Genomic DNA, 27669 nt, shown 5'->3' with positions numbered 1-27669 from the left:
CCGTGCTTAAACAGCGAAAATATCCCCATTTGCGCCCTATTCAGGTTATGTCCAAGGTTCTGGGGCCTTGGACACAACCTTCCACACAAAGGAAAGTGGTGAAAGCACTACCAAGATTTTTGAAGGACTCGGGGTTGTATTCTCGGCTATAATCTTAAAGTTTTTAGTGCGCGCCCTCTGTCCCGTTGACATAGTGGTCGATGGACACCTGATAAACTGATTTCATTGCCGCTCTTTTTTCTTTTTTTCCCCTTTGTTCCCCTCCCCAGTTGTAGGGTAGCCTATTGGGCGTCGCCTGGTTAACCTCCCTGTCTTTCAGTCCATTTTTTTCTCTCTCTCTCTTGAAGCAGGAATGCATTTACAGCCCTCTCTCACCTCAAAGATGTCCGGAGACCATTAATATAGGCATGCGACCCTAACAATATGCTCTCTCGGGCTACTTTGTGTACTCTCAGCGTCAGGACAAGGAAGCAGCGCCTGAAGAGGTTGACAGCTTCAGACAGGCAAGACGCTGTCTGACGATGTAGTGCTCTTTCTGCGCTGTTTCCTTGTTATGACGTTAATATAGGTATCGCCTTTAACACAAGAGATTTTAACCGCGTGTTTGGCGCATCATAGCCCTAGTTGCTTTGAAACTCAATATAATTGACTTGTTAGACAGCCTAAATTTGCACAAACCATTAATGCCATGAGAAATCGGCAGATAATGTTCGAAATGTCTCATCGAAAGTATTTTAATGGCTTGCTTTCCACGGGTGTACCCGCCAAATTTCGAGAGCCAGGGATCGCCGAGGGTCATTTGAGGGTCATTTTCCTCTGCTTTCTTGAGTTGTGTCCGACTATGGATTGTGGTGTTCGTGTACGGTTGCGACTGACTGAGAGAAGGATGAAAAGGAAAGTGCACGGGCCTGCCAACTGGCTCTTGCCGAGCCACCACCGCTGCCACGTGCAGATAGAAGAGAGTTGAAAGATAAGAGGACAGAGTAAAAGACAGAGTGAAGACGCGCGTCTCAACAACCGCGTCCGCCGGAACGGACGCTGGCTGAAAAATACAGATACACGGCCGCAGCCCGAAGGCTGAAAACCGGATGCCACAGATATTATTCAGTGTTCGTGTACGCGCACCGAAATCTCATCACACGGGCTTTTTGCGGGTCGCTCCAATAGCAATGAAGCCGCTTCAGGCAGGTACTGACTTCGTGTCGGTAAAACAATACCCTAGTTTTTTAGTTACATCAACAGTTAAATGACCGACGGACTACTCGTATGTTGACTTAATTTCCGAAGAACTGATAAAAGAACCCCTAATTAATCGATTGACCGACTTTGTAATCCATACCGATTCGGTGGGTTTTGTTGCATCTTCGACGAGCACCCAAAAGATTCCCGTGGCCAGCATGAGTGCCTGAGCGACACGCAGCAGGTCTGGCACCTGTGTCGGCCTTCGGTAGGTGGGCGTCACCACGTACACGGTCGGCAGCACTGGGACCCCGGACGAAGCCACGGCCTCCGAATACGAGGGCTCCCAGTTCATGCAACCCGTCGCCGCGCCGTCCTTGCTGCTTCGTGTGGCACTCCGACCGCCGGCGCTGAGTGTCTTGTTCTGGAAGCCTGGACCACAGGATTAGTGGAAGAGAGCGGGAGAGTAATGGTGCAGAGAAGGAAACTGGCACAGGGGTTTCAATGAAGACACTTTAGGAAGAACATTGGTTAGGTGACAATTAAGGTGATGTCACTGACCGTGTTATTGTGTTATAGTGCTGTGCCCATGAGAGAGGCGAGTCACATGTACTCTGGTGGTGCCATCTGAATGTGTGTTTACTCGAAATATATATATTTTTTATTCTGCAAATACAGTCATGTCGAAATGAAAAGCAGCGTTGTTGCTTAGGCAATGGACACTTTTGGTAGTTGTCCTAATTAAGCTGTCGTAGTGTTAATACTTGTCAATAATTCTAAGTATGTGCACCTCAAGACCGCACTAAAAGCTGTGCCTTTTTTCTCAAGGCTTGATGTCATTAGGCAACGGAAATGCGTGCGCGAGTGTATTAAGCGAAACCTCACAGGTACCGAGAAAACTGGGAATCTAGGTTGGCCTTCTGTTCTCAAAACGACTTATATAAAATGCGAAAAATGTTGTGAATTAGCATGCGCCCCTGACGCGCGCGTATCTAAGCTACATATACAACGTCCATGCTTTTTAGCGGCAGCGGTTGCGGTAACGTCAACAGTCAAAAGGCTACCAAAGCCGCCAACGTTTAATAGCGATGGCTTGTTCTTCACCAACCGCCTGTCGATTCATTAAAAGAACCCTTCTTAGGCAAACGAGCCAACAGAGCTCGAGAACCCCCTCAGGGGCGTGCTGTATAGCCAGCACCGTTGCTAAATGCTCCGTTTCTCTTTCTTGATTACTGCCTCTCACTTTCGAGCTTGGCCATGGGAGATGCCAGTCAAACTCAGTGCCTGTCGTGGTTCTCGCTTACGGTATCCGGGAGCCGTCAGCTGTAACAGCTTCACAATTTTTTCCATGTATTACAGCTATGGCAGGCGTCGCAGCATTCGTACTCTGTTAGTGCATACGGATTATGAGAAAGGTAATCATAGTTTAACGAAATTGACCAGGCTTTCTGCGCTGTACATGTTTCAACAGCTAAACGTCACATCAAAGAAAGGCCATCGCTGCAGAGTTTCGCATTTACGTGAACATAGTCCGAAAACTACACACTGCAGCACGTATACACGTACACATGTAAATAGCCGGTGCAAGTTCTCGGCAGTGAAACGCTTTCACCACTGTGAACATTATTCTCATTACGAAGGTATCTGCAGCAGTCTGTGAGCAATGCCACATGCATTTTTAGCGGCATATCCAGACAAGAGGCTTTCATTAAGATTGGTTTAACGAGACCAGTTCTCCTTCCTGCCTCCGGAGACGTAGCATACGCTATAGGAATATTACTTGCTTGTTCCTTTGCATTACACAACAATCCCGCAAGAGCGACGCTGCAATCTCTTTTGTCCCGTGCTATTGCGTGATTCCCTTTCATCCACCACCTCTTCCTAAAGATGTGAAAAAATATGTATATACCATATTCCTAATTTACTACGGAAACTATGACGGGCGTCATTTGACAATTTAGACAAACATTGCGTTCCTATCAACAACGCGATTGATTACAAAGTCGCGGTTGCTGACAGCTGAAAATTCGGACACAGACTAGAGTTAAGACCTCTGTTTTTCTACATGAAGCGCCTTGCTTTCCCGAGCACCATCCTGTCTGGAAATCGTCCGCGACCGTAATATCAGGAGAGGACTACTAAACACCGCGTTGGTAAAGTAGATCGAAACGAAAAATAAAGCCGCTCGAATCCTCTAATCCTTTTAAGCGGGATGCTGCTTTCAGCCTAATCTCAGAGTTGCTGCGGCTTAGCGAAGGAGGACGTCAGGGTTATTTTCCGTTTGTGTTTTTAGAGACATCTTTCTACTTCTTTCATAATGGTTGTTATTCCACGTTTTACGTAATACCATCTCAACACGGATCTCCAATCCATTGAATTGATAAAATTCGTGATGAGGACGTCGATTGCTCTCAGGCGATTGTTGGCGCCGTGCCGTGGGTCGCCGGAGAGCGTTTGCATGGAGAAAGTACGTTTGACGTCACTATGTTTACTGATGTGAAAATAATGGGTCCTTCAGATGTGTAAAACTTTCGATTTTACCATTGGTCATTAGTAGTTTTCCTGGCTGTGCGTTGCACATACCGCGGCATTGGTCCCGGTTGTGCCCGGAAGCAAGTTAGACGCGTCACCACAAAAAGTGTCCCGGTCGAAAAATTAAACAAGACAGTCCATGTGTAATCCAAGTTCTTGAAGGCTTGAACAGGAATAAAAACCCAAACTCTCTTGATTTCTGTATTTCCAGCCGGATACTCTTGTCAGCACTGCACGTACGAATCTCTATGTGCACGATGAAATTGCGTTCTGCAGCTATGACGTCCGGCGGGGTACGATATTGGGTTTGCAAATAGGCGCTTCGTTATTGCATTGCACAGCCTTTTCATAACTGGCCATGATTATTTACGGCTGGAAATACAGAAGTCAAGAGAGTTTGGGTTTTTATTCCTGTTCAAGCCTTCAAGAACTTGGATTACACATGGACTGTCTTGTTTAATTTTTCGACCGGGACACTTTTTGTGGTGACGCGTCTAACTTGCTTCCGGGCACAACCGTGACCAATGCCGCGGTATGTGCAACGCACAGCCAGGAAAACTACTAATGACCACGTGAGATCGTCCGCAAGCTGTTGTCGCACATACGTACAACTATCGAGGCCAATGAGCGATGACAGCTGAAGGGTGACAAGTTGACGCGAACTAGCGCAGTACGTTCTGTAACTTTCCATTAGTGCACTGGTGCCAGCGATTAGATTGTGTAAGCCTATTTTGCTTTCTATGTATCCGTAATCTAGTTTAAAATTGAGAAAAATGAGTTCCTCGCGCGTTCTTCATGTTTTATGTTATGTAACGTGGAATGTGAAAATTTTCACGTGTAACCGCAAGTGATGCGTGATGCGTATAGCATGAACAAGGTTGATGAGAGAACAAGGCGCGTTTGTTGACAGCATCCTCCTACCAGTGCTTAGCTTTAAGTCAGTCTCGGTATTTTCATTTTGTTCGCTATCAGAAGAGACAAAAAGCCGGGAATGTGCTGTATTGCGCTCAATTTAGGCTCAGGGGTTCCATTTTTCACCTTATCTCGCAGCATAGTTCTCGTGATGCTTATTTGTGAACAGTATGCACCCTGTTTGTAAAAGAATCAGCTAGTGTCACTTCAGTGTCGCTATCAAACCCAGAATGTCTCAGGGCTATTGATGTTGGCTGCACAAATACCACATGCTTTCCATTGCTTTAATTATCGAGTGGTGCCAATACTACCCCGGTCCTATAGCACATAATCCATTCTCATTGAAGTACAGAAGCATTGCTCCGGTCATACCAAGCTGATCACCGTTGTTAGAAAACTAGAACGACATCTGCTCAAGAAGAATTTAGCAATTCTCTTCCTACGTCAAGGAACGGCTGGAGTGAAGAACCAGCGAGAAACAGCGGTTCATTATCCATATACATGAAGGGCGGTTTCCGTAGACAGTTGATTCAATTGAGGCCTGCACAGATTTTCACCAACAGGACTCAAGTTTGTGCTCAAGTTCACTGTAACGATCAAGCATCCAACATTCAAGCATCAAATGAAGCATCCAACAAACATCCAGCAGAAACTTCTAAAAGCTTAGCTTTAAACAATATGCCCTCAACGGCGAACCAAATCGATAAAGCCATTGCGCTACGTAGAACTTAATCGATAGGCTCGCTATACAGCACGTCAAGAAACAAATATAGACTGAAAATTCTAGGTATTGCTGGCAAGCCCACGACGCCGAGAGAAATTTCAATTATAAAAAAGTTTGCTTTTTATCGTGCGCTTAGGGACACGCAAAGGTTTGTTAGCGGTATGACGTACTACAGGAGTGGGTGCTACGTAATTCAGAATTCTGAGGCATGTGATATTGGCTCTCGTGTTTCGCTCGCGCCGTCAGCAACAAATATCCGCGCTCAAAAGCTGTGACTTGCTCTTGAAATAAAGTGTGCGTCAGGCAGCGGGAGTATCTGTATTTTTTTTTTATGTCTAAGCAGGTGCAGGAACAATTCTGTTTATTTTATCGACCACCGTCAGGCAGGGACGTCACCGATATGCGGCGGCGCTGGTGTTAACAGTGGTTTTCATTGTGTAGGCAAAAAGGCGGGACCGTCAGCATTCGGTGTACCACGCTTGCTTGATTTTGTACACACTTCGCGGCATGCTAATGAACTGTGGCGCGGTTGGTTGAGCCGCTAGACGGAGGAAAGGAAAGGGCAAAAATTTCCGCAAGTTTCTTGCGGTCAGATGGGGGCGAAAACGAATGGCAGCGGTCGAGGAGCGGGATAAGTTCGATTGGGGGTCGGGTTCGCGGCTAGCATCTCATTTCTGCATCGAAATTTGATCAGTTAGCTTGCGTCTCTTTACCTGTATGGTTGCTTTTCGGTCGCGCCGCAAAAAATGCAAGAATCAATGCTTGCTTCCACAAGCGTGTCGTTAAGCAGCGGTCCTGATAGCGATTAAACAACGCAAGGATCTCGGCAAAGTCACGCAGTGTTAATTCCCAGATTATTTGAACTTTCCCCGATGCAGGTCGATCAGAACCTGGCGAACACAGCAAATACCACACTGAAAGCTACTCCGATGAAGCAGAAGGAGCACACTTAGACGAAAATTAGAAACAGAATGACTTATTTATAGCTCAGCAGAGCGAACGATAATTTTGTTGGAAGCTTCAGGAAAACGTCTATGTATGCGCTTGTGTAGGTCTCCCAACTTAAAGAGAGAAGAAAGAGAGCTTTCTTGCGTGTATTACCGGTGGAGCGAGGCGATCGACTCCTGCCATTAATGTCCGTTTCATCAGGCAGAATAAAGCATTTAAGTTCGCTGCGAGCATTACAATGTTCCGAACAACAAAAATATCGCATATTCACCTTATTCAAAGTAACTGCATGAATTAAGTACTCGGTAATTTATACGTTCTATGAAGTCAAGTGGCTCGGCCAAAATGGGATCGAAACACATCACGAGGTTCGTCATGTGAGAAAGCTGCTTTGCGTCATGCATCGCGTCGTCCGGCTTCGTTCGCTAGCAGTCGGTTATGCTGTATGTGCTCAGAAGTTGAGAACAACATCCCAATACCTTGCGTTTTCTCGGTTTCATTTAATCAGTCAGCGTAGTCGACCGCTCGCTCAATCGTCGCGGTAGGCAGAACATGATATATTTTCTCTACGCCTATACACGGTTTCATGCCAGTGTCCTACATGTAGTTAATAAACCTACTTGACCAACTAACTGCTCTAATCGGATGAGGATAGTTAACAAACAGTGCTTAGCCAGCAGGCGGCGAGCAGGAGGTGCTCGCCGCCTGCTCAACAGGGCACGTCATTTGAGCGCTCTAGACAGGCTAACTTGTAAAGGTCAACTTTTTATGTATGTATGTATTTATTTATTTCTTCTGTGCTGCAGTGAGAATTAGCACAGGGACGGCCAGCTCGCTTACATGGTGGATTTTTCAGCGGCACATGAAAAAAAAAAAAAACTTCACCGCGTTTCGCGCGCGTTGTCCTGTGTACTTCTCCTGCTTGTGAACGCGTCATTTCCGCTGGTTTTCCCCTTACCACGCACCAACTGGCCCAACAAGCTAAGCTTCTTCAATTTTGTAGAACAGCAGGCTTATGGTTTAGGTTTATGCGGGTTTAACGTCTCAAAGCTACTCAGCCTATGAGGGACGCCGCAGTTATGGACTCCAGGAATTTCAACCACCTGGGGTTCTTTAACGTGCACTTACATGGCACAGTACACGGGCCTCTAGAATTTCGCCTCGTTCGAAATTCGACCGCTGCGGCCGGGATCGAACCCGCGTCTTTTGGGTCAGTTCATGTTCATGTTTATAATAGGCGACAGTTAATGATCAGTCGAGGTGGTTTTTATGGACTGCCACGTAACCAAGAGATGAGAAAAGCTCAATAAGTGCGAGGAGGATCATCGAGCAAGCCGTGCACTGTGCGCCAGCCTCGCTTATGTCTGATCTGTCCTTCAATAAAGCGCGCTATTTTCTATTTTGCGAGGTTGTTGTTGATTTCTTACAATCTTCAACTGTAAAGACACCTTGCGACGCGAAACCAACTTTGAGAACAAGGCAACAATAACTTGTTATTCGTAGCGTATAGTAAGTGCAAACATCCGGCGAAAATGATGGTGGGAGAAACAACTTAAGACCCATTAAAAACCTCTGGTTGCCTTTAACTAGCGAGCTCTAGCATCTCATTAGGCTCGCTGTGGATTAAGTAATTCTTGGCGGCGCTCACTGACCGCAAAGAAAGAGAACTGCTGCGCACATGGTGGCCGCGATGATCAGTGGCACTTTCCCACGGAGTGCTGGCGCCATGGGGCAACTGCTCCTGCGAGGGATGCAGAAAAGGGAAAGAGTAAGAGAGGGCGTTCAACGTGGCTTTGGTTGACGCGGAAAATGCCGCTCTCTGGTTTCACATATTCCTGAACTGCTCACGGCCCAAATGGACAATCTACAGAGTAAGAAATTTATTTTTATTTCGCCAGTGCGCGCAAAAGACTAGAGGAGTGGGACCAGCAGCTAGGCTGCATTTTGTTTCATGAAGGAATTGTATAATAAAGATCGGGATCTATGGGAATATTATATTGATCTTTGCATATGAACACAGATGAAAAAAAAGTATTAAATATTGCTAGGCACTCACTGTAAGGAATGGGGGTGTTATTTCTTTGATCAAATGTTTAGGGAAATCCTTAGCAGATTATTGCTATTGCTTATTATTTTATTGTTATTGCTTTGTAGAGAAATTGAACTACCAACACGATTCCAGGACACGATATTTGTTCCCAGGGCATTTTAGGATTAGTTGTAATATGCGATGGCAGATCAGAGAAACATATTTATCTTTTGCGGCGGACAAAGTGGAGCAGTAAGTCTTCAGACAGTCACTGAACTTGTTCTTTGAAGAATAAGCTCACGCACGCTTAGCAGTCCGGTAGAAACGCTTTTTTTTTGTTCTTCAGCTGCTTAAGCCTAATCGCAAATCAAGGGGTACATCTACTTCTAGTTATTGTGATTAAAGGACCATACCCGCTGACAGAAGTCTAAACCTTATCTCTAAATAGCACCCAGTCCTCTTGAATGAACCAGTTGTGAAAATAAGGTAGAAATGTATGACGAAAGAAGATTTCAAGTGCTGTGCTCATAGCTGTGAAATTAGCATTATTGTAATCATGCATCGTCTTTGTCACATAGACCTTAAACGGATCTGGAATGACTATATTTATTTAAGTAAGTGATGATCGTACATTGCATCAAGATCAGTTATTTCTCTCATCGTTACCGGTGCTGTTGTGTGAGATCCGATTTTGTCAGTGTCATGAGTTGGCTAGTTAACGACCTGAAAGAGGTTGTAATAAAGCGTCAGGTTGCAGAATTCAGTTCAAATACGACAAGATCATGATATTTTTGGAATAGGAATAGATTTGTTCAGCATTCAAGATTACAGAATATACATATTCCGTCCGCATAAGCCGTGTGACTTGTATGTGTGAGTAGGCAGGCTACACAGGAGTTGGTGCGATTTTTCCCGCCGAAACTCCGGTTGGAACCGGTTCCATGGCCATTATATGGCTGCTTGTAGAACGTTCGAGTAGTTTCTATTGGATTATCATTCGGAATTGTACTAACCCTACCCACTTATCACTTATTACCCGTAATGCAGGCACTGATGCCCACTAATCAAGCTGAATTCATTTCCTGGGTGGGCCTACTTCCAAAATGTTGGGGGTACTTTGGAATTTTTAGGACTTGGCCAACTTTCATACTTTCAGAGTTCCTCAGATTTCCGACCAGTTGCCATCTGCTACCGTGGGCACGTCGCGGTGATGTCACAAGGTCACGTGACCTATCTCAACCAATCATAAATTTCCACTTGCCACAGTGGGCAGGTTCCTTCCAATTCTGTTGGGCAGATTGTGGTGACTTCTCAAGGTCATGGGATCTCTCTCGTCTAAACGGGGAATTTCATGACAGATAATTCAGATTTTTTTTGTGATACAACCTAAATGCTAACGCCTTAAAAAAGAGTACGCTGTCTTCTGAGACAATTGCGGGGTCTTGGCGTTAACTTCGATCACTAAATATAAACAATCCTTTCTCCAGACAACGGCGGCATATTTCCGCTGATAAATATAGTAGCTTGATGTAGTTATCGATGGGAGGAGGCCTTTAAACGCGGCATCGGAGGTCTTGAGGTTAGCAAGTAGAGGAAATTGAAACCTTTGTCAAAATCATCGTAACTGCTTGAACTTCGCATGTTTTGAAGACGGAATTTCCACTGACAACCGTAAGCATTCTGTATTTTTAGTAATAGAAGTATACCCCAGGGCTTCGGTAGCGCGCTCGAAGGCAGCTTACCCACTTTTTACTTCCACGCAGTCTAATTTGTGTTTACAGTGTTAGGGATTTGTTCCCGCATCAAGAAGAACAGGCGGCACCGAATACGCCGGTGATGCACACCCGACTCGAATACGAGTCACAAAAACAGACTTAATTCTCTCTCTCTCAATGACGAAGTGCATTCTTTCCACCACGTAGTGATTTAAACCAAAGTCCTTGCAAATGAGCATGGCGACAACATATCAATTACTTTAGGCTCGTAACTTCACTCGTAAAGTTGCGTTGCCCAATCGTACATTGTCTTCACCCAAGGACTTTCTCGGTATGCTCTACGCAGTACGTGTAGTGTGACCAGCACTGGCGCAAGCACGAATTGTGCCTGTACGGCAACTTCGCCCGCCTCTGGTCCAGCATTTGGATAGCAACAGCAATGCGGAGCCTTTAATATCCGCATGGGGAAAGAAAGGCGTGTGACGAAGCATCTCGCCGAAAAAAGATGGAAGCGAAGGATTGGGCCTGTCAGAGACCGAAGCGTCGTGCAATGAAAATAGATGTTTTGTTGACTGAGGGCTGTATGCGCCCAGCAAGCAATGATACCAGAGCGCCTGCATCCTGTTCGTCTTATTGCGTAATAAAAATACGCAGGACATCCAAATGCGCATACTACCTTATCCCTCGTCTTGTTTGTAACTCGAAATGAAAGGCTGTGCCTAAAATAGTCACTAAGCTTCGTGCGCGAAGGAAATAAACGTACGTATGGGATCTGCCGCGATCTCTTTAATACAGTAAATAGGCTATTACATCCACTTTCCCTTTTTAGTGTTCAAAAAATAGCTTCAGTGAACTGACATAAGACACGCAGTGCTTAGCAGCAATCGAGACAAGTTTCTCAAGTCAAATGCGAGGCAGTATTTTTTGGTTGTGTGCAAGTTTGAGTTGGAACAAAGTCGTGGAACAAAATACACTAGAGAGAAGCATTTCTGATATGAAGGCACTTCGTCTGGAATTATTTTTTTACATGTGTAAAATGATTAAATTTATTGCATTGGTACCTGATGGCATGCTAACTTCAGGGGCGGTCAAACGAAATCATTGAATTTGTGATGAATTCCCGGGGCTTTCATCCTGGCAGCTGCTTCAGAAGAGCACTCCCTCCCCCATTGAGCTACAGGTGAGTTGCCATTAATCTCAAAACACTGGCGCTTCTCTCGACGACGCAAATACACGACATGCATCATTTAAGCTAGCTGTGCCTAAAATCAGGATTTCATAGCAACTTCATCACCCTCTTTTGACTGCGCACGTTTTCACTGCCGGCATGCTGAAAAAAGCTGAAGTCCGTATGTTTTAAACACTGCTGGGAAAGTGTAAGTCGACACACAACATAGCAGTAGTAAGTCAGTGAATGAAGTTGCCTGAAAAAATATATCTGCAGTTAACATCTACGGGGGCACGTAACGCGGATTTGTTATTAAATCTATTTTGAACACAGAGATATAACCCCTTTCGTCTCCCCACAAAAATAAATCACTAATCAGCAGGCATGTCTTGTTGTCACCGGTCGCCGAAATAACTTACAATGTAATCTGAAAACCGACAATGACGTCAAAGTTGATTAACCAAAAGTGCCATGGACTCTAACTGACATAAGAACGACGAGCAACGAACAGGCAAAACAGCATGACCGAACACTTCTCACATGTCAGCTATTTTCGGCGGTTGCTTCAGATAACACCCTGTATTTCGAAAAGCATGGTCAACATGCTGGCCAGACATCTTGTCAAATACGAAGAACACAAGCGTGCTCACACTACTGTCATGACAGGTAATATTACCTTTATAGTTCATGAACAAGATGCCGAAAGAGGTGACCGATTTCTACGTACTCAGTTTTGCTGCCCCCACAGAGACGGTGCAAGAACGACAACATCGTCCGTCCAATGATGCACCTTGCCAGTCGAGAACGGCGTGAAGCCAGATACGCTGAAGACACGCGGTCGCTGAGCCGGGCTAAAAACGGTGCATTAGCTGGGCTAGAGAGGCGACAGTCGGAAACTGCGTGGCGGATACCCAGAACGGAACGGAAGCCGGTCGGGAGCGATAGCATTGGCGCCTCCTAATTGCCTTCAAGGCGACAGAAAGCTCACTGCTTTTTTGGTGCAAGTGAGCTTTGTTCGGACGTAACCTTCCGCCGAGACCTGATGCCTCCATGCCAGAAGCAAACGAAGCAAGGACACACGAACCTGTGTTTGCACAATTCGCACAAAAAGCCATCGTCCCGTATTCGATCTCCCAGCTAACAGGTCCCCTGTCGTTGCGTCGTCCAATATGTCAGCCTATTCCCTATTACTACTCCCTTTCCTCTATAAATGCTCCTATTTCCAGCAGTTCACCGCCTGTGTTTTGGCCACTCTCCCGTAGTGGGTATGTGCCATTTTATTTGAGGCCAACCAACCAACCAACTAACCAACCAACCAACTCTCTGCTTGCGACCTGTGCCTAGCCCTTTTGATTCCGGTTCTATTTGTGACATTTGTGGTAGAGTGCGCTGGGTAAATCGCCCTGGAATATTTCGCACACCCCTCCTAGCACCGAGGACCCCAGACCTCTCCCTGTCGACACGCCAGTGCATCGGGTCAGTCGCCGAAATCTAGGACTGTCCCCTGAGCATGGGCTATTAGAGACTACCTTGGCGCCTGGCCGGCTGCCTCCTGAGCTCAGGCCATTTGACTCTACCTCGGCGCCTGCCCCTCGACCAGCCATGCAAGGCGCCGCGTACTACACCGTCCAGAACCGACGGCTACCAAAGTCTTTTCACGGGACTCAGCTGGAGGACGTGGAAGATGGCTCCTGCAGTTTGAAAGTGTCGCCGCATTTAACCAATAGGATGACGCCGCCAAGCTGAGGAACGGTTTCTTCAGCTAGGAGGACGGCGCTCGTACATGGTACGAAAACCGTGAGGACACTCTTTTATCATGGCATGAGTTCCGACGTCAACTGCTCGCCTCGCACGTCAGCGCTGATCGTCAGGAGCGAGCTGAACGCACCCTGCAGTCCCGCATGCAAATACCCAACGAAACGGTTATAATGTACGTCGAAGACATGACGCGTCTCTACCGACGGGCTGACCCAGCCATGCCGGAAGCTAGAAAGCTGCGCCACCTAATGATGGTGTTAAAGGATAGCTTTTCGCTGGCCTCGGACGCAGCCGCCCAAGTAATGTCGTCGAGTTTCTAGTAGAGGCTGTCACAATGGAGCAGGTCCTTCGACAGCGTTCCACCGCGTACGACCGGCCAGTCTTTGCTGCTTCTGTTACGGAGTCTCTCCCGACGTTCAACAGCAATACCGACTTCCTCCGTGACATGATCCGTGCTGTCGTCCGTGAAGAGCTAGAGAAGATCTGTGGTACGTCGCAGCCAAAGGCCAGCTCCCTTATGGGCGTTATCCGCGAAGAGGTGCAGCAAGCTCTCAGGCCTCCGTTACTACGCGGCGAACCACAGCCCATTCAGACCGACTACTAACGCCCGACGTATGCTGAAGCTCTGCTACGCCCTGCCCCAAATCCAGCGGCATTCCGACAGCCCATCCAGACAGACTACTGCCGCCCGACATGTGCTGACACTCTACGGCGCCCTGCCCCAAAACCAGCGGCATTTGTTCAAACCCCTCACGACGTCCCCCTACCCTCCGTGCAGCCAGTGCAGCACATCCCAAGTGATCGACGATCCCTGCGCAGAGCGGACGTCTGACGTGACCCTGACCGACGGCGTTTGTGCTTCCATTGTAGGGGGCTCGGTCACCTGTTCCGCCGGTGCCCATATCGAGAGCTTGGCCTGCAGGGTTTTTCCTCCGATGCGCCAAGACCTCGATTTGGCCAACTGCCCCCTGAGATTGAGGAGTACGTGACCCAGCAACCCCTGTGGTCCATGGCGCGCCGTCAGTCCCGGTCAGCGTCACCTCGCCGATCATCATTTTCACCGAATCCGCAGAACTGCTCGCGAGCGACGGCGGACCGCTCGTCCAGCCCTCGCCGGGAAAACTGAAGACAGCGATCGGTTTTCTTTTTCAGTTCACATTTGTGATCTTCGCTTTGCTAAAATCAAACAACGACATGACCCTCAACGAAATGTCCTCCTCAAAATAATTATGATAATAATATTCCTGAAACAGCAGTGCAGGAATCATACGCACCAGATGTTTGTTTTTCCAATAAAGTTAACCCTGTCAGGTTCACTTTCGTCGCGGATGGTCTAGAAATGCTTAGTTATGTTTGCCTTAAAAAAAAAAAGCGTTTCAGCAGAATTATGTGCTTTCGGCAGAGGGAAAAAAAGTAACCAAAATGACTTTTAGTGCGTTCTTGGTCAGGCGGTTTGTTTCTTTTTTTTTTCTGCGCAAAGAAGAGCTTGTAAATTGAAGTTTATCGGACAGATCGCGTAGTGGCAGCGCCAGCACCACTTCAGAGTTTTCGTGAATTTCACAAATACCTGGAGCAAATGAAAAGAAATGTTTGCGCACATTCCCACGGGAGAAATTTTCAAGAAGAGATGCACTCAAGCTTCGCTCTTTCGTTTCATAAAGTCGCTTAGAGACAATCTACGAGATTTTGGTTTAACGCTGCTGAAAAGAATCCAGTTAGTATCCCGCTTTTTTGTCAATAACACACTTCCAGAACATCGTAAGAACCGCTGCACACGAATTGTGATCCAGAGGCATCGTAAAACATTATTTTAAGGATGCACTCTTTCAGTGTTAAGTTACTCGAATCATGAAGTGGGGCAACTTCATCGCACTGCGCACAACCTGTGTGTATCCTGGCACTTTTTTCAATGCCTGGAAGACCAGCACGCTGAGTTATTTTTTTTTCACGTTTTCTCTAAAACGCTGAAGCTGTCAATCTTTAGTTGCACGTTTTCATTTGAAGCCTGCATTGAAGTGACGGGGAGAACAGGATTGGTTGCCATTGTCAGCTTTCCGTTTTTTGCTTCTCTGTGCGGATTGTGGCAATTGAGAAAACGACACATCAGAAAATACTGCAGCCTTCTTGCTGGAGTCCGTGTCTCTGTCGTCGGTGCAGCAGCAGTTTGAAAGAGGCACTTAACATGTCACTGAACAACAACAACAAAAGTATATTCTCCCCACAGTATTAGGCTGTCCTGTGAGGCCACACATGGGGCACTTAATGCACAATTTCTAAAGCAAGCATATAATCAAACATAACTAAATATCGGGCACAACGGGGTCGACATCAATCACCAGCTCTTCCTCGTGCGTCTGCTGCTTTAGGACACAAAGCCAGATTTACCCGGGAATACTCTGTCGAAAGGAACTCAGCCGTGGTAAGAACATTCATGCAATATGCATGACAACCGAACTCCAACCCACCGCGGTGGGCCATGGGGAGGGGGGAGGGGGGTGCTGTGTAATGCAGCGGCTGAGCACGCGGTAGCTGATTCTAGCCCAGTAGCGCTAGTGGTATTTCAAAGGAGGTGAAGTACGAGAGAAATCGTTTTGTGACACTTTGCAGTGCGCAAAATAACATCAGATGGCAGTAGTTAGAGCCGAAACCCTCTAGTACGGCTTAACCAATAGAACACGGTGTTGTTCTGGCACCTAGAAATTCGTTATCTTATTTAAAAAATGCTCCTGTTTTGTTACTAACTGGAAAGCGGGCAGGATTGCATAATGCTCCGTAAATGGTCGTTCAAAGCAGTGGCTCGGGGTCACCGCATTTCGAGTGGCCAAAACTGGGTTAAGTCAATACACTTAGTCTCGAGATACCCGCAATGAAGGGCAGAGCTGGGTAAGATGAAACGATAGTATCCGAAATTCGGACGAGGTAGTCTTGGTTTTGTAACGATCTGATCAGTGAGCGTTGCGGTACGTGTGCGCTACGTACGTCATTTATTTCTGTAAGAAATAGTAAACGATTGTCATGCGTACTGCTGAACGTCGAAGTGTCGGCGGACCGTTGTTGCGAATGTTCGAGAACCATCTCGCCACGTCCACAAGACAACTCTCCTGCGAGGCGAGGAGGGAATAATCCTGCCTACCATCTGCGGTAAACGAGCATCATTATAAAATGCGCAGAAACTTCTAGAATGCTTCGATTAGTTTTCAAGCTTTATTTCAGTGCTGCTTGCTTTAAAGTAATAGGGTTAATACAATGCAAAGTAATACTTTTTGCATAACACTGGCATCAAAAATTCGGACATACTTGCGGCCGATTTTTTTTTTCCTGATGAGAAGGTATTCACACGAAGCTCATGAGAACAGCAAAAATATAAGATATTTTTAATTATATTTTAATCATATCATATTTTAAGATATCTTTAACATTCAGCCACTAGAGCACCGACGAAAAATCGCAGACTCCGCCTCTTTCATAACTTATATTGAAATTTTCCTGATCCTTGTGACATATTATTACTAGCTCCATGAGAACATCGCGCCGCCTGTTTAACCTCCTCAGCGTTCAACGTATACAGAGATCGACATTAGCATTTAATAAATCTTTTCTTCCAACTGCAATGGGAAACTGGAACCTGCTACCCGACTACATTGTGAACTAGCGCGACCCTACTAAATTTCGACAGGCATTAATTAATCACTGTACTGAATAAACGGTATTGCCCATTTGTCTAAAACATCATCAAGTTACACTTATTCTTTTTCTTGTTGTTGTTACCGCCTAATACAGCCTTTTGTCACTCAGCGTTGTGTCGTGATGTATAATTTTTCATTTTAGTGTATTGCATCATGTTTTGTTGTATTACCGTGTTATTCTCAATTGTATTTGCATTGTCCCCCCATGTAATGCCTCAACAGAGGCCTTTACGGGTAAAATAAGTGATGGCGATGATGATGAACGAATAGGTTGTACGTATAGGTTGTACGGTTGTAAAGCTCTTACAGACTCATACCATACGTACTCGCGCAAGCAAACGCATGACAGTATATCTTCCTGGAACCACATTGGGTGCTTGTCCACACTGGTACTCACCTAATCGGCATCGGAACTACCTAGCTATGAGCACTGTCTCAAAAATTGACATAGAAAATAAAAAAGAAAAATAACAGTAGGACCTTCTTGTTGGCTAGTTGGCTCATTTTCGAACGATGTTAGAAACCACGCAAAAGGAGGAGGACAGTAACAGGCTGTCAACTGTCCCCAGGAGGAACACAAGGCCCGCCTGTCCCAGGAAGGAAGGGGAAGGATGTAGAAGAAAAAAGAGGCATGTTAGACTCTGCTTGACCGCACGCACAGCCCGAAAACCACAGGAAAGGCGCACTGGTCCTTAAATAAAAGGCGGTGGGGATGTTTTAGTCATTTTATTCACGTTTCGCACCTTTCAGTCATGCGCTGTTCTGTTGTTTTGTTCGTAGTGCCGCGATGAGTGGATCTGGTTTGTTTCTTTGTTAATTTTCTGCGTTCCCTTCTCTGTATTTATTCTTGACTGATTTAGAATAGCGAATCAAATGAGCCGCCACAGACGTCTCCATTCTTCAGGAGAATTGACTTTAAGTATCTTACGTGCTGACTGCAAAGAGTGAAACTGTAGCGGCAAGCCAACATCAACAAAACTTTTTAAATATTCTTAGTTTCCTATATCTTTCTCTTGTCTTGCATACAGGGAGATACCTTATACTTTCATGATAGAAGGGCTTTGCTTTATGTGTTTGTGTTGGGTTTAATGGCACATAGGCAGCTAAGGCCATCATGCGCCAACCACAAGGTAAAATGTTTTAATGCTTTAATGGAAGATGATAATTAGCTTCGAGGGTATACAACAGCTGTATCTTACCGGTACTCACCTAGGGGGCAGAAACGTGGAGGCTAACAAAGAGGGTTCAGCTTAAGTTAAGGACAACACAGCGAGCTATGGAAAGAAAATTATAGGTGTAACGTTAAGAGATCAGAAGCGGGCGGAGTGGGTGAGAGAACAAACGCGCGTTAATGATATCCTAGTTGAAATCAAAAGGAAGAAATGGGCTTGGGCAGGGCATATAATGCGAAGGCAAGATAACCGCTGGTCCTTAAGGGTAACGGAGAGGATTCCAAGAGAAGGCAAACGTAGCAGGGGGTGGCAGAAAGTTAAGTAGGCGGATGAGATTAAGAAATTTGCAGGAATACGGTGGCCGCAACTGGCGCAGGACAGGGCTAATTGGAGAGACATGGGAGAGGCCTTTGCCCTGCAGTGGGCGTAGTCAGGCTGATGATGATGATGATGATGAAACTTTTCAGCACTACGCACCTTCGTCACGAGTGGAAAAACTGCAGGAGGGTGCCACTCCTTGTGACAAGTAGTTACTATTTCTTTGTATCACTTTTTAAACAGGATCCTGTCACAAAAGACAGAATGCACCCGCTTTACTGACTTAATCTTCTTCTGTTTACGTCGTTCATTACGAGTAACAACAGCTTTAAAAGCCTGTCTGGCCTGCCGATATAAAGTGGTACTAAAGGCAGTATATATAAGACTATACTTTTAATATTTCCGTGCCTGAGTGTGCTCACAACGTTGTGGTGTTTAGGGTCGAATACTGGGACGGAGCTGTAAAGGTCACTTTATAAAGGGAACATGGAAGCTTCTATTTTTTGCACCGCTTCCGCTCCTGTCGTTTTGGTTCGAAGGTATTTCATCAACCGGGGCTGTGCACCTCGTGACGCATGGCGAACAGGAAAGGAGAAAAATGAAATGGTGAGTACGAGCCAGGCAAAGTTGTTGTATATTTATGCCTGGCTGATGAAACACAGTGATATGTTACAGTCTTGCTCCTGACACCGTAGCACCATAGACCGCGCCTTTATTTTAAACTCCAGAACTGAGGACGCGCGTGGCACGACGGGACCCCCAACTGAGCCTTCGTCGCTTACCGAAAGTGCAAAGAAGAATAAACAGAGCGAAGACCACGAGTCGGTGAAGCTAGTTTTTCACGATACTTTGGGAGGACGAGTTGCGTAGGCGTAACATAAGCACGGATTCCTCAGAAGTTGCATACAGTGCGGTGTGCAGAGTCCCGTGGAGTAGATTCCTATGCACGAGGAACACAGCGCTATGTTACGTAAAGATGGCGTTTCTCTGACAGATGGTCTCAGAGAGAGATGCTGTCACACTAACGGCACTATCTTATGCTGATGGTGCGCAAATCTCTGGGCGCATGAATGGAAAATCTCAAATATACATTGTGTCTTCATGCTGGCGTGTGGATACGCTGGGTCTCTATTTGATCGACACTTTAAGGGAACATGTTGGTTGTTTAAAAGGGACATAACGCACACATACATCTGCAGAGGGAAAGCTGCGGAAGCACTTAGGGGAGTAGAAAGGGCACTCTTTTCAACCACTCAGACCCTAACTCACGTTTGAATGCGCGCATGTTAGTAGCGGGCACTAATAATAGTATGCCGAATGATGATAGTCAATCCGATTCGTCATCTAAAGTGTTGATCACCACTGCGCCGTACAGCGATGAAATGCGTCTATCTCCAGCATTGCCTGGAATTACCGGTGAGCAGCGGACGACGGAACGCAAATACATGGTCGCCGCGATCAAGCTGAGCCCTCAAGACAGGGCCCTCACCTGCATCCCGTCCGCGGGACGGGGATGCAGGTGTCGCCGTCGCTCTTGTACTGCTGTTCTTCCAGGGGGGGGGGGGGGGGGGGGGGGGAGCTACGCGAAGAAAGCGAAGCTGTCGAGCGCCCTCACGTGCGACTGGCTGCCGATAGAGGTGGGCTTTGCGAAGGACAGGCGTCTCATCGGTGACGCCCGCGGCGCAAACCCGCGATGCCGGTGAGCCTCTCCAGCCGTAGCAGCGAACGTGGAGCATTACACTGGAGGAGGCTCCGAAGAGCATTTGCCGGAGTACGCCATCCTCGAAGCAGCTCAAGAGACAGACGTCGCATCGGCGCAGAGGGCCATCATGGACGCCCGCTTTGTCTCGAGAAGCCAGCGGAGTGTAAACAACGCAGGGCCTGGCAAGCATCAGCAACGCATCCCGTCGGGCATCCGGCTGAGAGGCCTTTTGGCCGACCTCAACAGCGCTAGACTAAGATTCAGCGAGGCTGTTTGTTGGCTGCAAATCGAATCATTGCAGGATGTGGTCACAACTCTTGTGTCACCGGCATGGCAGGTCTTCTAGGATGGCAGAAACGATGCTTAGCCAATTACAAATGGCGGAAATAAGCTGCTCGTGCTACTGGCGCCTAGTGTCAGGGATTCTGATCCGATAAACAGGGTAACCTGAAATGGCGGAGCGACGCCCTAAATCTGCCCTAAATCTTCACGCAGTGCCGACAATACAAATCAACAGTCAAAGTGCTCCCTGCCTCTCATTTTGAGTGACCCTGCGGTCGTAACGTTTTGTGAAGACACATTTTCGGATCTAAGCAACAGAATCAAAACGCAATAAAAATTGCGAAAGTAGAAAGCATTTCATAATGGTCGTAGAAATGATACGGGGAGGTGCAGACATATCACGCCCCTGGCTCGTTTAACACCCATTATGACGGCCCAAACGCGCTTGTCTGCACCCTCGTGGCAGTGTCTATCAATGGTTTATATTCTCAGAGGTGCTGGAAGCCACCGCTTATTCCGACCGTCGTTCCGTCCTTCCAGGTTAGCTTTTCCATGGTTTTGATAAGAACGGGCGTACTTGCCAAAGCGCGTGATACGTAATCAGCATTTTCCTTTTTTTGCGCATTATATCAGCTTTCCACCTCTCGAGCATCACGCCATGTACACATATAAATTTATTTCAAGAATAAACGTAGTTGTTGGTCAGCGCTGCGTGAGTCTTTTCTCTCTGCGTCCCTGTCTTTTGCGCTATTTTATGAAGCATGGACCGCCAACTAGCCCGCATGTCCACCCTTGTAAGCTTAATTTACATCAAAGCATGCAGATTTATGAAGGTGCTGCACGTGACTACTATGTAGTGTCTGCGGCTTGTTTCTTTTGGATGGAATAAGTTGTGATGCTCTTGACACTGAGTGACGCGTGTGTATGCTAATTGCGGGCCCATCGTGTGTGCCCTTTGTGACTCATAACTGACGTTTGCCTCAAAGATAAGGCTGCAAGCCAACAATGTGAGGCGCCTTAAATTCCTTAAGGAATAATTCGTTACACTGATGCATGCCGCAAATACAAAGGACGAGTACTTTCACGGGAACTCATTTCTTCGCACTCCGTCAAAGAGTGGAAGGTTCCAGGATGACCCCAAAGATTATATAGTAGATTATTGTTCGTGATAACTTTTCTTGGCAGGCTCGGTCACGACGAAATTCCTCGTCGTGTTTGCTGGTTCAGTTTGTAATGAGGAATAAAAAAACCTGACTGTAATATCGCCTTTGTGCAGTCCCTCACTACGAATACATAGTATCGGGTTGGCGCTGCAGGTATGCTTCCAGTGAAAGCATTTGCCCTGGACGATCCTCCACATATGAAGTTTTTCATGGCATCCATCTCTGCTGTTCGTGGTGGTTTGATACGCTGAAGAAATTGCTTCTTATTTTAATGAAACAACAGCATGACAAACTCGTCATTGGTGCGTAGACGCGTCTTGCCTTGGCGTCTAACTGTCACCTAAACTTTTTTTCCCTTCACAGCTCACATCATCATAGAATGAAATCACCATTTTTTCGTCTTTCAATTTTAGTCACCAAATGCTGCTTACCTTTGCGACACTGCCAAGTTTTCGAGAGTCGAAATTACGAACCGCAGCTAATACGTTGTGTTTCAGTTCTCAGGAATATTTCGCGTTCAGAAGTCTGGATGGTGCTAAATGCTAGCGATTGGGGACTCATTAAGAACACGCCATTAAAAAAAAAATCAGCTTTTGGGCGTTTCTAAATCCAACATTTGCTGGATTCCAATTGGTAGTTTTGGGGGCGGTTTCCTGAACGATCAATACTTTAAAAAATGGCTGAGGCTTAACTTGGTTAAGCCTGGAGAATGCGAAGCATCATCGTGTCGCGTAATTTGGAGGCGCACAACCACAGCGACGGCGCGAGGTGGGCCCCCGTTTCTCCACTGTCGTGACGTCATCGTGTCACGTGGTGTGACGTCATGTATCACGTGATTTGGAGGCGCACAACCACAGCGACGGCGCGAGGTGGGCCCCCGTTTCTCCACTGTCGTGACGTCATCGTGTCACGTGGTGTGACGTCATGTATCACGTGATTTGGAGGCGCACAACCACAGCGACGGCGCGAGGTGGGCCCCCGTTTCTGCCCTGTCGTGACGTCATCGTGTCACGTGGTGTGACGTCATGTATCACGTGATTTGGAGGCGCACAACCACAGCGACGGCGCGAGGTGGGCCCCCGTTTCTCTACTGTCGTGACGTCATCGTGTCACGTGGTGTGACGTCATGTATCACGTGATTTGGAGGCGCATAACCACGGTGGAGGGCTGAAGTGGTAGCTAAAGTAGTATGCTTCGCATAACAAGAGCTGGGCCGTATATCCTTGCGGACTCGACGCGGTGTTTCAGTTCCAACGTGGCTGTACATTCTGCGCGAGGTAGCAGGCTATCTATAGGCTAAAGTAGCCGCATATCAGCGAAGTGAGGCGCTGAAAAGCTCATGTGCAAAGAGTCTGCTTCATGTCAAAGAACCTTAGGTCATCTAGACTATTCCAGAGCATGACACTACGGTGTGTCTAGTAGCGGAAAGCTTTAAACGTGCGAACTTCGACCGCGAAAAGCTTTACCATCGAGTATGTGGTGCGCATTTCATAACAGGTAAATTTGCGATTTCTGCTATTGAGTATGCAATAATGGCAAAGCACGGTACAAGTCACTTATTAACCCGAGTGTTTTGCCAGCCAAGGTTACCAGCCAAGTAGCTCGAGGAGAGAAATACCATCTGGGCCCCCCGTAGTTTCTCCTTGGATACAAGGCCAAGCATGAAGATTTCGCAAGACGCCAGCGTACAACGAGACATTACACTGCGAAAAGCGGCGAGCTGAGGCCCGGAAACGGTATGCCGAGGCCGACGCGGTTGGGACACCGATCGAGCTGTGCGCGGTTGTCTCGTTGTTCCGTATCGAGGCAGCTTAGCCCTGCGCCGATCTTCATGCCGCCACAGCGAATTAACGGCAGAAATCAACGTTTTTGTGAACTGTGTTTTAGCATAAAAAAAAGAGCTAACATTTACTGGGAGTGATATATTAATGCCTCTAGAGCAGTTCATCTAGCTCAAGAGCTTAAAAGTAAAGAAAAAAGTTTAGCGGTGACCTCTGAAGTAGGGCTCCGTCTTTTAGCTGCGTTGCTAACAAGCTCTCACTTGCCGCCAACTAAGGGAAGGTGTGATTATAGCTATTTTTGCACTTTGAACCGAGGGTAGCGAAATTAAATGTTACCGTGTAATGTCCTCAAACAAGCTATGCCCGCGGTTTTCTCTGCATGCTTCCAGTCGTGAGGGGCCGATGTGATAGCTCTGGCGAACCTTTTCCTCGCGCCGAACGTGCGCCGAACTACTGAAGCTGTTATGGTCGTCGATAGCTGTTATGGTCGTCATGAAGGGATCGTGTCCTCAAAATGAAAAAAAAAAAAACAGTGTCCTACTGCTCTTGAAATAGGAATGAATAGCACCGCCTTTGCTTACAACCCTAATACTCTTGTTTTAAATAAAATACACCACCAATCGGTTATTGACATTTTCGACCTCCATTCCGCATTCCACCTGTCCTTGCACTGAGGGAAATACAGACCGGTTCCTGAGAAAAATTACAACGCCTTTCAAAATGAACGACTGCATCGAGCTAAACTTTTCGTTTGCTTTGTTAAAACAACGTTTTTATTGCTTAGGTTTACCGCTCGAAAAACTTGACCTGAACGGAAGACAGGGCATTGAAGCTGAGAACGAAGCACGCCATGTGGTCAGCGCCCTTTTCATCTTTAGCGACATTTTACTCTTCAGTTTTTCCGACTCTTTTCAGTTTTATCGTCAACAAACTTCGCCGCAACAAGAGAACGATTGGAAAACGAGCAGGGAATCCCCTGTGTGGCAGGAGTTAGTAGGGTGATGTCGTCGCAATAAAGAAGTAAGAATAGAGAAACCAAGCAAAATTTTACTACCAGCCCTGGCTACATTGTTATGCAAGATCATTACTTTCAGCAGCAAAAAATCAGCGTTCAAAGAGCCGCGCCATCGTGCATTCGTAAGATCGCAGAAAACACACCTTTCCCGGAAAAGCGAGCAACGTGACCGGGGGCCAACACAAACCCGTCTCAGTTTGTCCCCTTATAAAAGAGGGGCAAATATTGGATTAACGTCTCGTATTTGCCCGGACACCGGGTGTTCTAGGGCATTTAATATGCATCTGCCGTTATTCGAAAGCGTTTGTTTGGTGAGCCCGAGGAACGTGTACAGAATTTCTTGTACATTGCGCTACCGAGTGCCACGTTCGTGCTCTGCCTTCGATCTGTGCCCGCATTTTTCACCGACGCGGTCAAAAGCTGCTATAACAGCTGGGGCACTTCGAACATGAAGAAAACCAATATATTTAAGAGCTGACCATAAAAGATTACATTTTGCTTTGGTTGAAAGCCTTTAAAGCAATTTTTGCACTGGATGTTAAAGGGAGTTGCGCGAGAACCTACTGCAGTTTTGCATGCGCCTCTGCGTTTGGCACCTTACACGGTAATTTATGCACGAAGAAGATCAGGGCTGAAAGGAAAACCATATGGCCGTCATGAAGCACAGCGAAAGACGGGAACAGGACAGCGAATACGACACACAACCAAGAATTTAAACACACATTTCAGTTTCACCACAGCATCTTTGTTTAAAAAAGAGTTGCCGTATAGTCTATTACTTCCATAAAGGTTGAGAACAAGCCGATTGCGTGCGAGAGGGAACCTGTGTAACTCTTTTTAGTCATATTTCGTGTCTGCTGGTTAGTGTACTTTTTATGCGTGAGTTGCACTCAGCTTCCATTCATCGCCCAGAAACTGCGGCGAACCTACACCGAACGTGAGGGCGATTCTGAACCGAACTTATGCGAAATTTACCGTCCGGATAGTATCCAGCAGAAAAAAAATGATCGACGATTACGGGACTCCCTAAGACGAAATTTTCTGTTTAATTAAGTTTAGAAGAGTTAAAACACTGCCAACTTTTGTCTTTTGTCCACATCATCACTATGTGCAGGTGTTGAAATTAAACTGGATTGAAATTTGACTGATACCCTCTCATGCGCTAGCTGCTGGTGTGGCGAGACAATAGCAGACGTTCTACGTGAATTCTCTGCACATAGTGACAGATGACAATCGATGCGCCTTACACTGGGAGCGCTTTGATCGTCTTCCGCTGACGGAGGTGAAGATTATCTAACGGTGGCTGTGGTGATAGTCGGCTGTGAAGGCATGCCCAAAGCATTGCTCTGTTTCTTAAGGGCGTCGGGCCTGCGTGATAGGCTATGACCGTGACGCATGATAAGTCCTTACTAAATTCACTTTAATATTACCTCCATTTTCTCCTTCCCATTTATATCCTCTCATCCTTTTTCCTAGGTAAAGGGCAGCAAACCGGTACCTTCTGAAGGTTAACCTCCCCGCCGTTCCTCATCCAGCTCTCTCTTTCTCTCAAATAAATGACTAGATGTACGCAAAAGTCGCTAGCGTACACATGCGCTCACTTAATATTCACAGGGCTCATGTAAGTCTTGTGTTCCTGAGAAACCAAACGGGCGTTTGTACTCCACGCCCAGTCGTATAGCTTTGCAGTAAAGCTTGCACTTGTTCTGCGACCGACGACATTTGTCAGACAAGTTGTCCGCTTTCGTAGCTGTTCTGCCCTTTCGTTCTTGCCGCTAACAGGGCTCTTGCTTTCGGCCGTTCTCCTGGAAGCAGCTCTTAGCAAGATGAGGTCATGATAATTAAGTGAGGCGAAATGATCCTCCAATTAGTGTCAGGCTCCACGCTGAGCTCTTTTTCCCGCCCTCTTTAACGATGGCAGCCGCGATCCGTGGTCTTGCATTATGAAGAGACACACTCTGCTACTTCCGGCTGCGTTCGTCGCAGTCATTGCCATACTGAGCGCGTTGTTATCAGCCCAGTGTCCCACGTTGTTTTTCGCGGAAATGCAATGCTCTGGAGGACAAACTGGAGGACAAACTGAACCGCTGATTTAAGACCCACCCGCATCTCAGGTTGTTTAAAAGAAGAAAGGTTAAACTACTCTTTGTAAAAATTGAAAATTAAATTATTCCGAAGCAAAAAAAACTTTTTCTTAAATATCTGTTTCAGGAATTCAAGGCATTAAGCATGGATGCGACGCTCACCCCTTTCATACGCCTTGTCATTTTTAATTTTTTTTATTGCCTGGCTTTTGCAAAGGAAATTGGACAAAACAAACAATCAACAAAACACAATAAACGCTATGTACATACGACTCGTGGTCAGCCAGCATGAATCTGGCTTCGTCTAATTAAAATTCAGGCAATGTACAGAGCGGCTCTAGTTTTGAGAGCCACTCCGGAGGGTCCGCAGCGGCCTTCTGAATGGCCAGAAACATGTCCATATTTTCGCGAAAGTAAATCCTGGCAGGTCTTGCGTCTCGGTCACAATGGTAGCCTGCCATTCTGGAGCGCCATATACAGTGGAGGCCTGTCAGCATTATTAAGTCGAAAGGCAGTGCTTTCGCAATGCCAAGGCGTATCAACAGATAAGTACCGTACGGCATTCGGTACTTATCTGTTGATACGCCTTGTCATTGCGAAAGCACTAATCCGGTGGTTCTGACCGGAGCAAAATCGTCTCTTGCCGATTGTACTTACGTCCGAGAAGCGCGAGCGCTCCGTCCCGCGACACTGCCTGCTCATCGTCGTCATCTACGTGCTTTCGCACTGATTCGAATGCATTAAACATTCTATGCCATCTTTTCGGCGACGCTTTAAGCTTTGTTTTACATTTAGGCAGCTCTAATTATTTTTGCGTGCATGGAAGATTTACCATGGAAAATGTACCAAAGGGCTTGGTAGAGCTTTTCAATGTGAATGCTACAGTTCTATAAATTTTTGGCTCTAACAAAGAGACTAAAATCTAACTTTTGTGTTTCTTGAGATAAAAAAAGTAAGCTTGTTAATAAAGAAAAGAGAGCAACGCCGCTCAATTGTGAGATAATTCCATTGAGAGAGAGTGTTCTATTGCGAGATAATTCTAGTAGAACAAGTTTTGTAAACAAAAGAAAATAATAAGGGCAAATAAATGAGCTCGACTAGCATTAGTTGATTTTGGTGACAAAAGCCGAACGGAAGATTCGAGCAGTCACATGCCCTGAAATATTGCTATCCTGCATATACTGCTGAAGTCTTTGGATCGCCACAGGAAGTGGCCCTGAAGAGCTCGGTAACTACAATGCATGTCAAGAGAAGAAAAACTGTACAGCCCTTCAATGTATACGGATGGCTTAGCTACAACAACTCAACTCAACTCAACTCAACTCAACTCAACTCAACTCAACTCAACTCAACTCAACTCAACTCAACTCAACTCAACTCAACTCAACTCAACTCTAGCTCTGGTGCAATGTTCTCGTGAAGGTGTCTTTCAGCTTCCCAAAAACGCCATTGGCTGCAGTTTTCACTGCTGAAAGTTCTTAAAGTGCAAATTTTCTCCTTT

At 46.4% G+C, this 27669-nt stretch overlaps 1 protein-coding gene across 3 annotated transcripts in view; it reads right to left on the bottom strand.

The window, feature by feature from the left end:
- The window catches only part of LOC149340087 (galactosylgalactosylxylosylprotein 3-beta-glucuronosyltransferase S-like), a 62248-nt gene that overhangs the window by 9277 nt on the left and 25302 nt on the right, over positions 1-27669 (bottom strand). The window contains exons 1-3 of one of the 3 annotated variants that reach the window (XM_089548821.1): positions 11935-12056; positions 7948-8036; positions 1340-1611 (exon numbers count right to left, since the gene is read on the bottom strand). In XM_089548821.1, coding sequence (XP_089404947.1) covers positions 1340-1611; positions 7948-8036; positions 11935-11978 — 405 coding nt within the window. In that variant the 5' untranslated portion in view covers positions 11979-12056. Of the gene's footprint in view, positions 1-1339; positions 1612-7947; positions 8037-11934; positions 12057-27669 lie in introns of those variants that run through there. The other 2 variants (XM_089548822.1, XM_089548823.1) reach the window with 2 other exon arrangements.

This window comes from Amblyomma mixtum, chromosome 6, assembly GCF_055824585.1.
Source record: "Amblyomma mixtum isolate Tamu chromosome 6, ASM5582458v1, whole genome shotgun sequence".
Lineage (NCBI taxonomy): Eukaryota > Metazoa > Arthropoda > Arachnida > Ixodida > Ixodidae > Amblyomma > Amblyomma mixtum.
The sequence above is the reverse complement of the archived record's forward strand: the minus strand, read 5'-3'. Positions and strand labels throughout refer to the sequence as shown.